The 12,108-nt window shown below is 41.9% G+C and overlaps 1 protein-coding gene across 2 annotated transcripts in view; it reads right to left on the bottom strand.

The window, feature by feature from the left end:
* Positions 1–8,535, bottom strand: part of HSD3B2 (hydroxy-delta-5-steroid dehydrogenase, 3 beta- and steroid delta-isomerase 2) — a 10,157-nt gene extending 1,622 nt beyond the window's left edge. The window contains exons 1-3 of one of the 2 annotated variants that reach the window (XM_044005020.1): positions 8,229–8,535; positions 7,550–7,731; positions 1,156–1,320 (exon numbers count right to left, since the gene is read on the bottom strand). In XM_044005020.1, coding sequence (XP_043860955.1) covers positions 1,156–1,320; positions 7,550–7,703 — 319 coding nt within the window. In that variant the 5' untranslated portion in view covers positions 7,704–7,731; positions 8,229–8,535. Of the gene's footprint in view, positions 1–1,155; positions 1,321–6,796; positions 6,932–7,549; positions 7,732–8,228 lie in introns of those variants that run through there. The other variant, XM_044005021.1, reaches the window with a different exon arrangement.
* Positions 8,536–12,108: the final 3,573 nt, after the last annotated feature.

Below are 12,108 nucleotides of genomic sequence, written 5' to 3'. Positions count from 1 at the left end.
AGCACCAGCCCTGGAGTCAGGAGGACCTGAGTTCGGATCTGGCCTCAGACACTTAACACTTACTAGCTGTGTGACCCTAGGCAAGTCACTTAACCCCAATTGCCTCACAAAACAAAAACAAAAACAAAAAAACAAAAAAAGCGTTAGTTGCTGCGCACTTATCTCAGGGAAGTTCCATAGACATAATGTTTTAAAATTCAGTCAGGTATCTGACAAAATCTGACATGAGATCTTTGAAGAAATGTAGACCAGGTAATACTAGTCAGACCACTAAAAAGTGGTTGAATGAGTGGACATTAAGAGTAGTAATTTATGTATAGGTGCATCCCAGGCTAATGCCCTCTTTTCTCTCCACATTCTGTTGGTGATAACATCTTCTCGCATAGATTCAGCTACCTCTTTGCTGGAGACTTCCAAATTCAACCCTCTTTTCTCTTCCAAGCTTCAGCCCAGCATTTTCTAATTACTTACTCGTTATCTCATTACTTCAATCAATCCATGAACATTTATTAAGCACCTATTATATGCTAAGCACCTGGAATTCAAAAGACAGTTCCTGCCCTCAAAGAGCTTACAGTCTAATGGGGGAAAACATTCAAGCAAATATATCCAAAACAATCTATATACAGGATAAAGAGGAAATAATCAACAGAAGGAAGTCACTAGAATTAAGAGGGGTTGGGAAAGGCTTCCTATAAAAGATGGGGTTTTACTTGGAACTTAAAGGAAGCTAAGGGGCAGCTAGGTGTCGAAGTTTGTTCAGTCATTTCAGTTTCAGACTCTTCCTGACCCTACTTGGGGTTTTCTTGGCAAAGATACCCGAGTGGTTTGTCGTTTCCTTTTCCAGCTCATTTTACAGATGGGGAAACCGAGGCAAGCAGGGTTAGGTGACTTGCCCCAGGGTCACAGAGCTAGTACATTGTCTGAGGACAGATTTAAACTCAGTAAGATGAGTCTTCCTGATTCCAAGCCCTGCGCACTAACCATTGTGCAACCTAGCTGCCTCATTATAGATTTGTTGATTGACTAAGGGATGTGATGAAATGACCGTGGTTGTTGAGCTGGACTCTGTCTTCCAATACTGACAACATTGCTAAGCTAAGATGATGCTTCTGTAGGGGAAGGACACCAGCCCAGTGTGGGTAGCCCTCATACCTTTCATATTGACATTCATCACAAATGCTTTCCTGAGCTGTAGTCCTGTGTCAATGATGGATGCAGTGTGAATGACAGCGGTGATGCCCTGGCAGGCCTTGCGGACGAACTGTTGGTCTAGAATGTCTCCTTTCAGCACAGTCACCTTGGTCTTGTGCTTGAGCTCTGAAGGAATAGAAGGCAGGTTAGAAGGGAATATTCCCCAAACCCCGAGGATGGCTGTACTTTCTGGCTAGGGACCTGGTAGGAGTCAACTGATGGAGAGGCTGACTTTGAAAATGGAGAACTTATCATCATGATCATGATCATGTTTACAGACCTCTAGAACATGTGGGTTGGGACATGAGGAAGAGGAAGAGGCACCTGCTTTAGAGGGTGGATATGGAGTCTTGGAAGTCATCCTTTGTTCTTGAAGAGGACCAAAATGTTGTCTGTGGTAAAATTATTAGAATTTGGCCGACTCCTTTGGGAGGGGCCACACCTGGCCCACCCTGAAGTTATGTATGCTACTGAGGTCAGAAGGAGAAACCTCTCTCCATAGGCAGTTTTTGAAGGACCTCCCCTTTTGGGGGAGGAAAATTAGATTCTCACTGAGGGGAGTCTGAGTCTCTTCTGGAGCTCGAGCTCTTCTTTCTTCTTCTGCCCTCCTGGTGGTGCGAGCAGGAGTGGCAGCAGACAAGTCATTCAAGCCTGGTTGTAAGCTGTGCTTTCCATTGAAGCTACAAGCTCCAGGTGGTAAGTTACTCTGCTCTTTTGAATAGACTTAGGTTAGAGCTGGGAGGATTATCTGTATTTCTTCTCCCCTATTTCCTTGTCTTTGATTTTATTAATTTCACCTTTGTTGTTTACTTTATTCTCCTTAATAAAATCTGATTCATCTGTGGAACAGAGGCTGTAAGGCTCCTTTCTTATTGGCCTGGGAGAAATATCTAAAAAGGCAGTTTCAAAGGGGAGCGAGCTTTAAACCTAGAGGTCCCTCATTATCTTCAAGACCCCAATATTTAGGTGAGCCACCCAATTAACTCTTCATATATTAAATTTGGCCCCCACACATCACTATGTTAGAATCAAGTTACAGTATGTCTGACTGTGGCTAATCAGATCAATATGAGCTCTGGAGTTGGAGAAGATAGAGATAGAATAGATAGAGAGCACTGAATCATTATGGGAAAGGGGGAATCAGGAGAAGGAGCAGGATGAGGAGGAAGGGGGGGAGGGAAGGGGAGGAGGAGGAGACCAGAAGAAGGGTAAATGTGGCTGGGAGATGAGAGATGGTAGGGAGAGTCACATGGAACAGAGAGAGTCACAGAAAAAGGAAGTGGGTGAAAGCCACTTGACCTTTTTCACCATTTCCTTGAGAGTCAGCCCCAAAGCTTTGTCTCCAGGATATACCCAAATCATCTAAAGGTCCTCTCACTCTGCCCTTCTTTGATTTTTTTAATCTGTCCATGGCTATCCCATAATACCCAAATGAATTCTAAACTCTGGAGATATTCCAGTATCATAAAGTGAAGGTATGAGAGAAATTACTATTATACTCTTATATTAATAACTAATTATTAATTGTGAGCCACCCTTTTTCCTTCTATTTTCTGTAAAGGTCCAACTCCTGTGAAGGTCAGTTGGTCTCTGATGAGATTGCTCCTCAATTCTGGGTGAAACCCAACTTTGTGAGGAACCCACCCAACTAGGAGACCTAATTTCTATTTGGAGTATAAATAGAACTCAGTCTGGGTGAGCCCTTACTCTGAGGGAAGGAAGCCCTGTCCTTAATCTCCTCCATTAGAGTTTAGGGTGACCTAGCTCATGAAGGGGAAAACCAGCCAGAGAGGTCCAGTTGGAAATGGCTTCCCTGCCCCATTGCTGGAGGCTTGTGAGTCTCATGATGAAGCCAAGTTCTCAGCAGGAGGAGCTGAAGTCTTATTAAGAGCCCACCTCTTCATTAAGTGCCCACCAATCAAGGCTGAGTTTTATTTATCAAGGGAATTCCCTTTCAGAAAGTAAGGCATTTCAGGGTCTCCCTTGAGGTCTTTGCCTACCAAGAGAAACCACTGACCATTAATTTATTGATTGCTGGCCAGCCTAATTAGTAAATTGATTATTAATTACCCAGAAGCTTTGTCTCTCAGGGTTTTCATTCATCATAGGTAATAGAAATGGTGGTGGTGGTTGTAAGGAAACAGTGTCCAGGACTCTGACATTCAGTTCATTGCCTGGTGCATATCATGGTGGAATAAAGAGGCCCAATTCTGGAGGATTAGACAGTTTAGGAAGTACTTCATCCCACTCATGGCCTTTCTCTCTCTCCTGACAACCCCATCATACACACATGCTGGTGGGGGTGGCGATTGTACAAAGTTGCCATGGCTTAATGTGGCTTTTAATACGTGTATGTACATGTGTGTGTGTATTCGACAAAAGTGTGGCGAGTAAAACTATATGTGGTCTCCTTATTTCTGTCCCAAGTTTGGGGAAAATGAGCTGGGGTTTCTAATATAGTTGTTACTTACAAATTAGAAGCTTTAGTGCCAGTTTGGGGCATTAAGCATTTATTAAAGCATACCAAGTATTAGTAAAAAGAGAACACCTGGCTCAGAAAGTTAAGAAAAGGCCTGTCTAGCCTAGAGGAGAGAATAGAGCTCAGCCTGGCCGAGTTCTAACCTAGAGGAAAAAGAGAGCTCGGCCTGGCTTGTTTCTTCCTCCAAGTCTTCTGCCACCATGACTGACTCAGGGAGCCTAACTAATATATATAACATAACATAACATAACATAACATAACATAACATAACATAACATAACATAACATAACATAACATAACACAACATAACACAACACAACACAACACAACACAACACAACACAACACAACACAACATAGCATATATGCCAAAAAATAACATTCTTCATGACAAGTGGGTGTTTATTTTATTACAGGTTTAATTTTTGGGGGGGTGGGGGTGGGCAATGAGGGTTAAATGGCTTGCCCAAGGTCACACAGCTAGTAGGGATCAAGTGTCTGAGGTCACATTTGGTTTTTTTTGGTTTTGTTTTGAAGGGGCAATGAAGGTTAAAGTGACTTGCCCAGGGTCACACAGCTAGTAAGTGTCAAGTGTCCGAGACCGGATTTGAACTCAGATCCTCCTGAATACAGGGCTAGTGCTTTATCCACTACACCATCTAGCTGCCCCTCTGAGGTCACATTTGAACTCGGGTCCTACTGAATCCAAGACTGGTGCTTTGTTCACTGTGCCACCTAGCTGCCCCTACAGGTTTAATTTGTTAAAGTGGAGGTGGGTAGTACATGAGACCTGAGGTTTCTTATTTTTCAAATCTTGTCTAATAATCAGAATAACTAGCATTTATATAGCATTTTAAGGTTTACAAAACACTCTACATAGGCTATCTCATTTGACAGCAATAATTCTTTAAGATAGGTGCTATTATTGTCACCATTTTATAGGAGAGTTAAACTGAGGCAGACAGAAGTTAGGTGACTCACCCAGGGTCACACATCTAGTAAGAGTCTGGAGCAGGATTGGAACTCAGATCTTTTTGAGTTCAAATTCAGTGCTCTCACTCATTCCACCACCTATACCTAAAAACAACAACCGCAATGTGGGCAACTGCATGTCTTGAAGTTAATTTGATTTGAGAACCTCAAAATGTCTCTTTCTAATAGGAGGTAGCATGATGGAAATAAAAGGACAAGAACTTTCTGTGTGACACTGGGACTGTTCTCTGACCTCATTGTGCCATTAACTCCTCCCCTATCAAACTGCCCAGGAGAGAGAGGCAGTGTGGCATGGAAACAGAGCTGGTTTCAGAAGTAAGAAGGCTGGAATCCAAGACCTCCCTCTGAGGGCAGGACCCTGATCAACTCAGTTTACCTCTCATAGCCCAGGCAATGGGAATTCTTAACTTTCCTGTGTGTGGGGTGGGGTGGGGGGGACTCTGGCAGACAATGGATCTCTTCTCTGAATGATGTTTTTAAATGCATAAAATAAAATATATGCAATTAAAAAGGAAACCAGTTATATTGAAATGTAATTATAAAAACTTTAAAAAAAATTCACAGACCCCAGGTTTGGAATCAAATCAGATGCAATCTACATTGGTAGAGAGAGTCGCCACATTAGAAATTCCCTATATCAATGAAATCATAGGACTGGTTTAAAAATATAGGGATAATCATATCATATATCATATCATACCTCATCTCATCTATCTATAATATCCTATATCTCATAATCTCATCTCATATATGATATAAATCTAATATAACACATAACATAATCTAATAACTCTCTCAGGGCGATTGCAAGGACAATATGTGGATAAAAGATGGAGAGACTTTCTAAAAAGTAAAAAATTCAGACAATACCATAGAGGACTATGTAGCATCCCTATTCACCTCTCTGTTGATGAAGCCTCCTTGGTGGTACCACTCTACTTTTCCTAGCTCTGGCATCTATTTTAACACCTTGAGAGACCTGCAGTCTGAGTCTGGTTGGCCTGTGTCTTCACAGAAGCACACATAACTTTTAATGAATGTTGCCTTTTTTGTGCTCATGAAGGGAGACAATGGGAAGCAAGCATGCTCCCCTGCATTTTGTGCTCAAGAAAAAGAAAGGCGTAAGGGGCAAGTATTTCTTAATTTCTTACTGTGTGTCTGGCACTGTGCTAAGGAGACAGATGTTGCCTGCAAGAAGCTGAGAGAAGGGAAAAGGTGGGACCCATTTCCCAGGTCACAGTTCTCATCAAATCACAACTTTGAAAGAGTATCTCTGCCCTCTCCCCTCCTCCTAGCACCAAACCAAGCAAGTCACTGGTCTGTCTGGGCAGAGAAGATACCTCTCCTGACCTGGTCTGGCACAATAATCATTCATTAATTCATACATTCATTCAGTTATTTGACAAGACATCGCTGCATATCTACTATATACAAAGCAGGGGATTCAAAGGTGTCCTACCATCTTCCCTTACGAAGATTAAGCCAAAGTATTATTTCATATCCCAGTCATTTGCACAACCTCAAAAAGCGAGCTAATTCAGATCACAATGATCTAGGATAGAAGTTGGGAAAGGAGAACTGAGTTCTATTCCTGTTCATATCACAATGGTTTCTGCAAGTCAGTTCATCTCTCTCTGGGTCTTAATTTTTTCATCTGCCCAACAGAGCTACTACTTGCCCTACCTCCCTCATAGAGTTGTGAGAGCCTAGGGGCAGGATGGGATGTGAGTGGGGAGAAGGCAAAAAAGTCTTTGAAAAATCCTGTCAGGAACTGTTCAGTTCATGCCCTATTCCACTGAGATTCATTTTAAGAAAGGGATAATGAAGTTTAGCTACCAAATTGACTGTCCCTTTGTTTGTTTGTTTTTAGCCCAACCTGGATTTTCTGGTGAGCAAGGACAGGACCAGACTAAGTTATATATAATCACTGAAGTTTGTGGCCCAGTGTTTCAGCCTCTTAACAATGTCCTAACCAGGCCCTCTGTTGCTAACACATTTCGGCTGTAATTTTTATTCCCTACTGTTTCACTTTAAGAGAGGTATAAAGAGAGTAGTGAAAAATAGCAGGTTTGAGAGATGAAGGCATGGAGGAAAAGGGAACAGCAGGAGGAGGAAATAAATGGAACAAACCTGAAAAAAGCCCCAGGGGTGTGGGAGATTCGGCTGTCCTTAGTTGCAGCAGGAAGCAGGAATTCAGATAGCCTGACAGAATGTTCAGGATGGAAAGAATCATCTAAGTTGTTCTCTAGATCCACTAGCCTTCCCCTCTCCCATCTGACAAATGGAAAGCCCAGGGCTGGTGCTTTGCCCAAGCTCACATAACTTCATGGTGACAGAGCTGTGCCTAGAAACCTGGTCTCTGGATTCTTGATCCAGTACTCTTTCCCCTGTCCCTTGATTTTTAAAATTTAATTTAATTTAATTTTTTGCGAGGTATGGCGCTTCAGTAATCAAGTGAACTAGCAGCGTGGTTCATCTGTGTACGACACTCTCTCCAACCACTGCCTGATGAGATCACAAGCATAAATTCAGAGCTAGAAAGGGTTTTAGAAGCCATCGAGTCTAAACCTTTAATTTTATAGGAGCTGAGGCACAGAGAAGTTCAGCTCTTTGCCCTAGGGTCACAGTTAATAAGAGTCTAAGGTGGGGGGGGGGCAGCTAGGTGGTGCAGTGAATAAAGCATCGGCCCTGGATTCAGGAGGACCTGAGTTCAAATGCGACCTCAGACACTTGACACTTACTAGCTGTGTGACCCTGGGCAAGTCACTTAATCCCCCTTGCCCTACACACACACACACACACACACACACACACACACACACACACACACACACAAAAGAGTCTAAGGTGGGATTCAAACCCAGGTCCATTGAGCTCCCTTACCTGAAAATTCCATTAGCAACTGAGGGCTGAAGACTTTGTCCAAGAGCCGGATCTCCTCCAGCCCTTCTTCTTCCAGCAACAGGCGGACGATCCTCTGACCCAGAAATCCTCCCGCTCCGGTCACCAGACAGCTACAAGTAGCTGTAGGCAGCATAGTTCCAAGAGACTCTGACCGAAAACTCCTGCCGGTGGAAACATAGAGAACTTGGGACCAGCCCTGGGGACCTGGTCCGATTTCAGTGGGACGACTGGATTGAGGCTGTGGGAAATCTGAAAGTTGCAGAGTCAGACTTTTGGCTTTCTCTAAGGGAAAACCTTCTTAAATGGTTAGAGCTGGCCCAAATTGGAATAGAGCAGTAACGATAAGGAGTGAGGTCCCCGTTCACTAACAAGCCATCAAGCAAAGACAGGATGGCCACACATGGTAAAGGGTTTTCTACATCAACTGAGGTTTGAACTAGGTGACCTCAGAGGCCCCTTCCAGTTTGAAGTCTGTGGATTCCAAGTCTGATCTGATTCCTTCATTTGCATCTGTTCCCAGAATACCTGTAGCCTCACCCCAAACTAGAAACTGAAACAGAAGTGAAATAGGGGAAAAAATAAGGGAAAAAGCACACACACACACACACACACACACACACACACACACACACACACACACACACACACACACTCCTACCCTAACTCCTGCTAGCTGTCAAAAGGCAATATCTTCCAGATCAGAATCTTGCAATCCTTTAAATAAGCCTGGATGCTTGCTGGTTGTCTTTTATCCCCAGACAGATGACTAACTTCGTGTTCCACTGACAGCTAAGCTCTTGGGTCCTCCTCCTCACCTTGAAGTGAGGGGTTGTTTTTTTTTTTTTGGTGGTTGTTTTTTTTGAAAAAGTATTTCTTTTATTGACTCTATGGTTTTCTCTTTCTCCTTTCTTCAAGGTTAGCCTTTCAGTGACAATTTCGTCATACCTTTTCAACAAACAGCTCAATAAATCTATGCTCATCTAAAGATCAAAGGTTCACCCTCCAGAGTATGAGAAACTCCCTGTTCTCTGTGTTCACCCTCTCCCCCCCAATTTAAAAAGTTATGAACTTAACTTTTATCAACAAACAAACATTTTCAAAGAAAAAGAACAAATAGTATGATTGTATAGGAAATGCTGAATTTATTTGGTAGCCTTTTTTTTTAATGTGCCTATTAAATATATGCAAGGTAGTAACAAAATTACTCAAATTATGTCCCCTTCTGCATTTATTTTTTATTTCATTCTATGAGTTTATTGATATTATATTGATACTCATTTCTCTCTTTTTTAGTTTTTGCCTTTATATAACTACCCACTAAATTACCCCCATACAATTAAAATCCCTTCCTTGTAATGCTTAATGCTTAATGATCAACTGATTGGCCACAAGGGAAAACCTTTGTTTTATTCCCTCCTCAAATCTATCACTTCTCCACAAAGAGGTGGAAGATATGCTTCATTATCAATCCATAAATGTCAATTATTGTTATTTAGTGGTTCTGCCAATATTTTTGCAGGACTGGGTCACACAGATATTTGTCCTCTGCCACTTGCCCTTACTTCCATCTTTTTTTTTTTTTTTTTACGGGGCAATGGGGTTAAGTGACTTGCCCAGGGTCACACAGCTAGTAAGTGTCAAGTGTCTGAGGCTGGATTTGAACTCAGGAACTCCTGAATCCAGGGCCGGTGCTTTATCCACTGCGCCACCTAGCTGCCCCCCCTTACTTCCATCTTTTACATGTGATTTATGATCCTCAGTTGGTTAGGGAATTATCTAATTATCCACATTAACGTTTGGATCATAGATTTTGAATTTAATGTGAGCTTAAAGGTCATCTTATCAAATTTCCATATTTTACAAACGTGGATACAAAAGCCTAGAGAAGGGAAGAGATTGCCCAGCATCACATAAGCAAAGAGTAACTATGTGGGATCTGAATTTCCACCAACGGTTGAGGCAATGCAGCGTGGTGGAAGGAGTATGAAATTTAATGGTTCAAACCTCAACTGTGAGCCTTTCTGCTTGTGTGAATTTGGGCAAATTAGGTGGTTGGACTAGATAATCTTGAAGTTCCTTCTAGCTCTAAATCTCTGACCCCATGAATCGAAGATCATCATTCTTTTCATTATCTTGCGTTGCCTTTGAATTCTGTTTCTGGTTCCCTTCCTGAATTTCTGGCTGTCTTCTACCTTTTTGTCTTTGCATGGACCATCCTCCATACTTGGGATGCCTTCCTTCTTCATGGCCTCTTTGCAGAGAATTCTTTTATGGCTACACTCAGGTACCACTTTCTCTGTGAAGGTTTCCTGATCCTGACACCTGGCTGTCATTGGTCTCTCCCTCCTCAGATGGCCCTATATTCACTTCTCTGTATCTATAGTTTATCCCCTAGTAGAATGTAAATTCCTTGAAGGCAGGGGCAGTTGTATTTTAGTCTTACTACCTAACAGAATGCTTTGAATGCTTTGAATGTGGCAGGTGTTTTAAACCAATGCTCTAGGAATTACACTTAATTGAATTGGGTAATGGCCTATGCTACTCTTATTACTAGTGATTATTGTGAGATGATTCAGACTGAGTCTTACCTTCAGATGTCAGGGTCCCAGATGTGAAGAAGAGCCTAAGAATGGGTTGCAGAATGATTTTCACACTGTAATAACTAATGGGACTTGGAAAGTCAAGATGTTTTCATTGGGAGTTCACCAATTATCCATATATGGAATGCAGGGGACTCTGATATATGAAACAGTGGGGAAAGAGGATATTACAGTAAGTTCTTTGCCTTGGATAGAAATTTTCAAGGCTCTTTTATGTCAGAGAATGCACTGACCCTGAGAAAGGCGTATTTTATCTCTGACATATGGTTGGAAAGTTTAATTGACATGGAGAGGCAAGATAGGAATGAGTCCAAGGTCTGTATGCAAGGCTTAGAAATGGAAGGAGAACAAAAAAGGGGGATAGGGTGAGAGTAGAAGCAGTGACATGTTGTCTTCAATTTTTTTTGGAGAGCTTTAAGTCCTTCCCATTAGAATTATAAAAAACTACCCTGACCCAAAGTATGGTGGAAATAGTAGCTGTGACACTTAAAGGAATTGAGTCCATTAACAAGTTATTTCTCTCTAAACCAGTTTCTACATCTCTAAGTGAGGAAAATAATACTTGCACTGTCTACTTAATAAACACCACACTACCACTCACCCTATGTCCCCTTCCTCTTTAATTCCCTTTACAGGTGAAGTAATAGTATGGAGGGGAGTGCTTTGTAAATCTTTAAGTATTATATGATGGTGAATTTTTATTTTTATAGGATCATTGAGCTGGGCTACATCTTACTGATCATTGGGTCTTACCTCTTTATTTTACAGATAAGAAAATGTACATTAAGTGACTTTCTCAAGGTCACTAAGACAGTTTTTTTAAGGGAGTAAGATTATCTCCTAGATGTCCTACATGGTTCTTCCCTTCCACCTTCCCTCTCCTGTCTTCTCCCCTCCTTTAAGAGCAGGGTAAGAGCCCATTGATGGGGGCAGGGGGGCTTTCAAGTTTATGAAGCACTTCACAAACATGACCTCTTTTGAGCTTTATAACATCCCTGTAGAGTAGGTATGATACATCTTTTATTTTTTTTTTCAGGGCAATGAAGGTTAAGTGACTTGCCCAGAGTCACACAGCTAGTAAATGTCAAGTGTCTGATGCTGGATTTGAACTCAGGTCCTCCTGAATCCAGGGACAGTGCTTTATCCACTGTACCACCTAGCTGCCCCATGATACATCTTCTTATTGTGATTTTATATGTGAACAAACTGAAAACCACAGAAGTTAAGTGATCTGCCCATGGTCACAAAGCATTAACATAACAACAGGAGTGATGCCACCTGCTGGAGAGTTACTGTAGGAAAGCTCCGCCATGAGGAGAAGGCGTCTGAAGGCAAGCCATGAGACTTAGAAGGTCAGTTCCTTGGCGTCAGGAAATGATGTTTGCTCGTGGGTACTGTCTATCAAAGCTATCAGCCAATTAGCTTGGAGGTGTGTGTGTGTGTGTGTGTGTGTGTGTGTGTGTGTGTGTGTGTGTGTGTGTGTATGGGATGTTCCCAGTTTCAGAGGAGGCTTGTGGGATGAAGGCTTGCTCTCTCATTGTCTTTCATCAGGACTCTTGTGGAGAGTGGAGCAAAAATGCTGGCTCCCTGAGATAGATAGATGTAGGTATTCTCTCTTCAACAAATTCTTATGCTCCTTAATAAATTCTTAAAAGTCTAAAACTGTTGCTAAAGCTTCTAATTTATTGGCGACCACTCATTAGATATTTTAGACAGTATAGCTAGATAGCAACTTTACATTAAGTATAACATGGAAGATAGGAAATCAACTGGCCTTGACTCTATGGCCAGAAAGTACCAGCAGGAGTAGCAAGGGTGGCTCTGGTTTATGGAGAAGGAGGGGAGAAAGGTGATGTGAAAAGAGAAACTTGTTTTTACAATTATACTCAAGATATCTGTTTTCTTATCTATATTATTGTGTTTTCCTCTACTCTCTCA

Source organism: Dromiciops gliroides, chromosome 4 (genome assembly GCF_019393635.1).
Source record: "Dromiciops gliroides isolate mDroGli1 chromosome 4, mDroGli1.pri, whole genome shotgun sequence".
Taxonomy (NCBI): Eukaryota; Metazoa; Chordata; class Mammalia; order Microbiotheria; family Microbiotheriidae; genus Dromiciops; species Dromiciops gliroides.
This window is presented reverse-complemented; position numbering and strand designations above follow the sequence as displayed.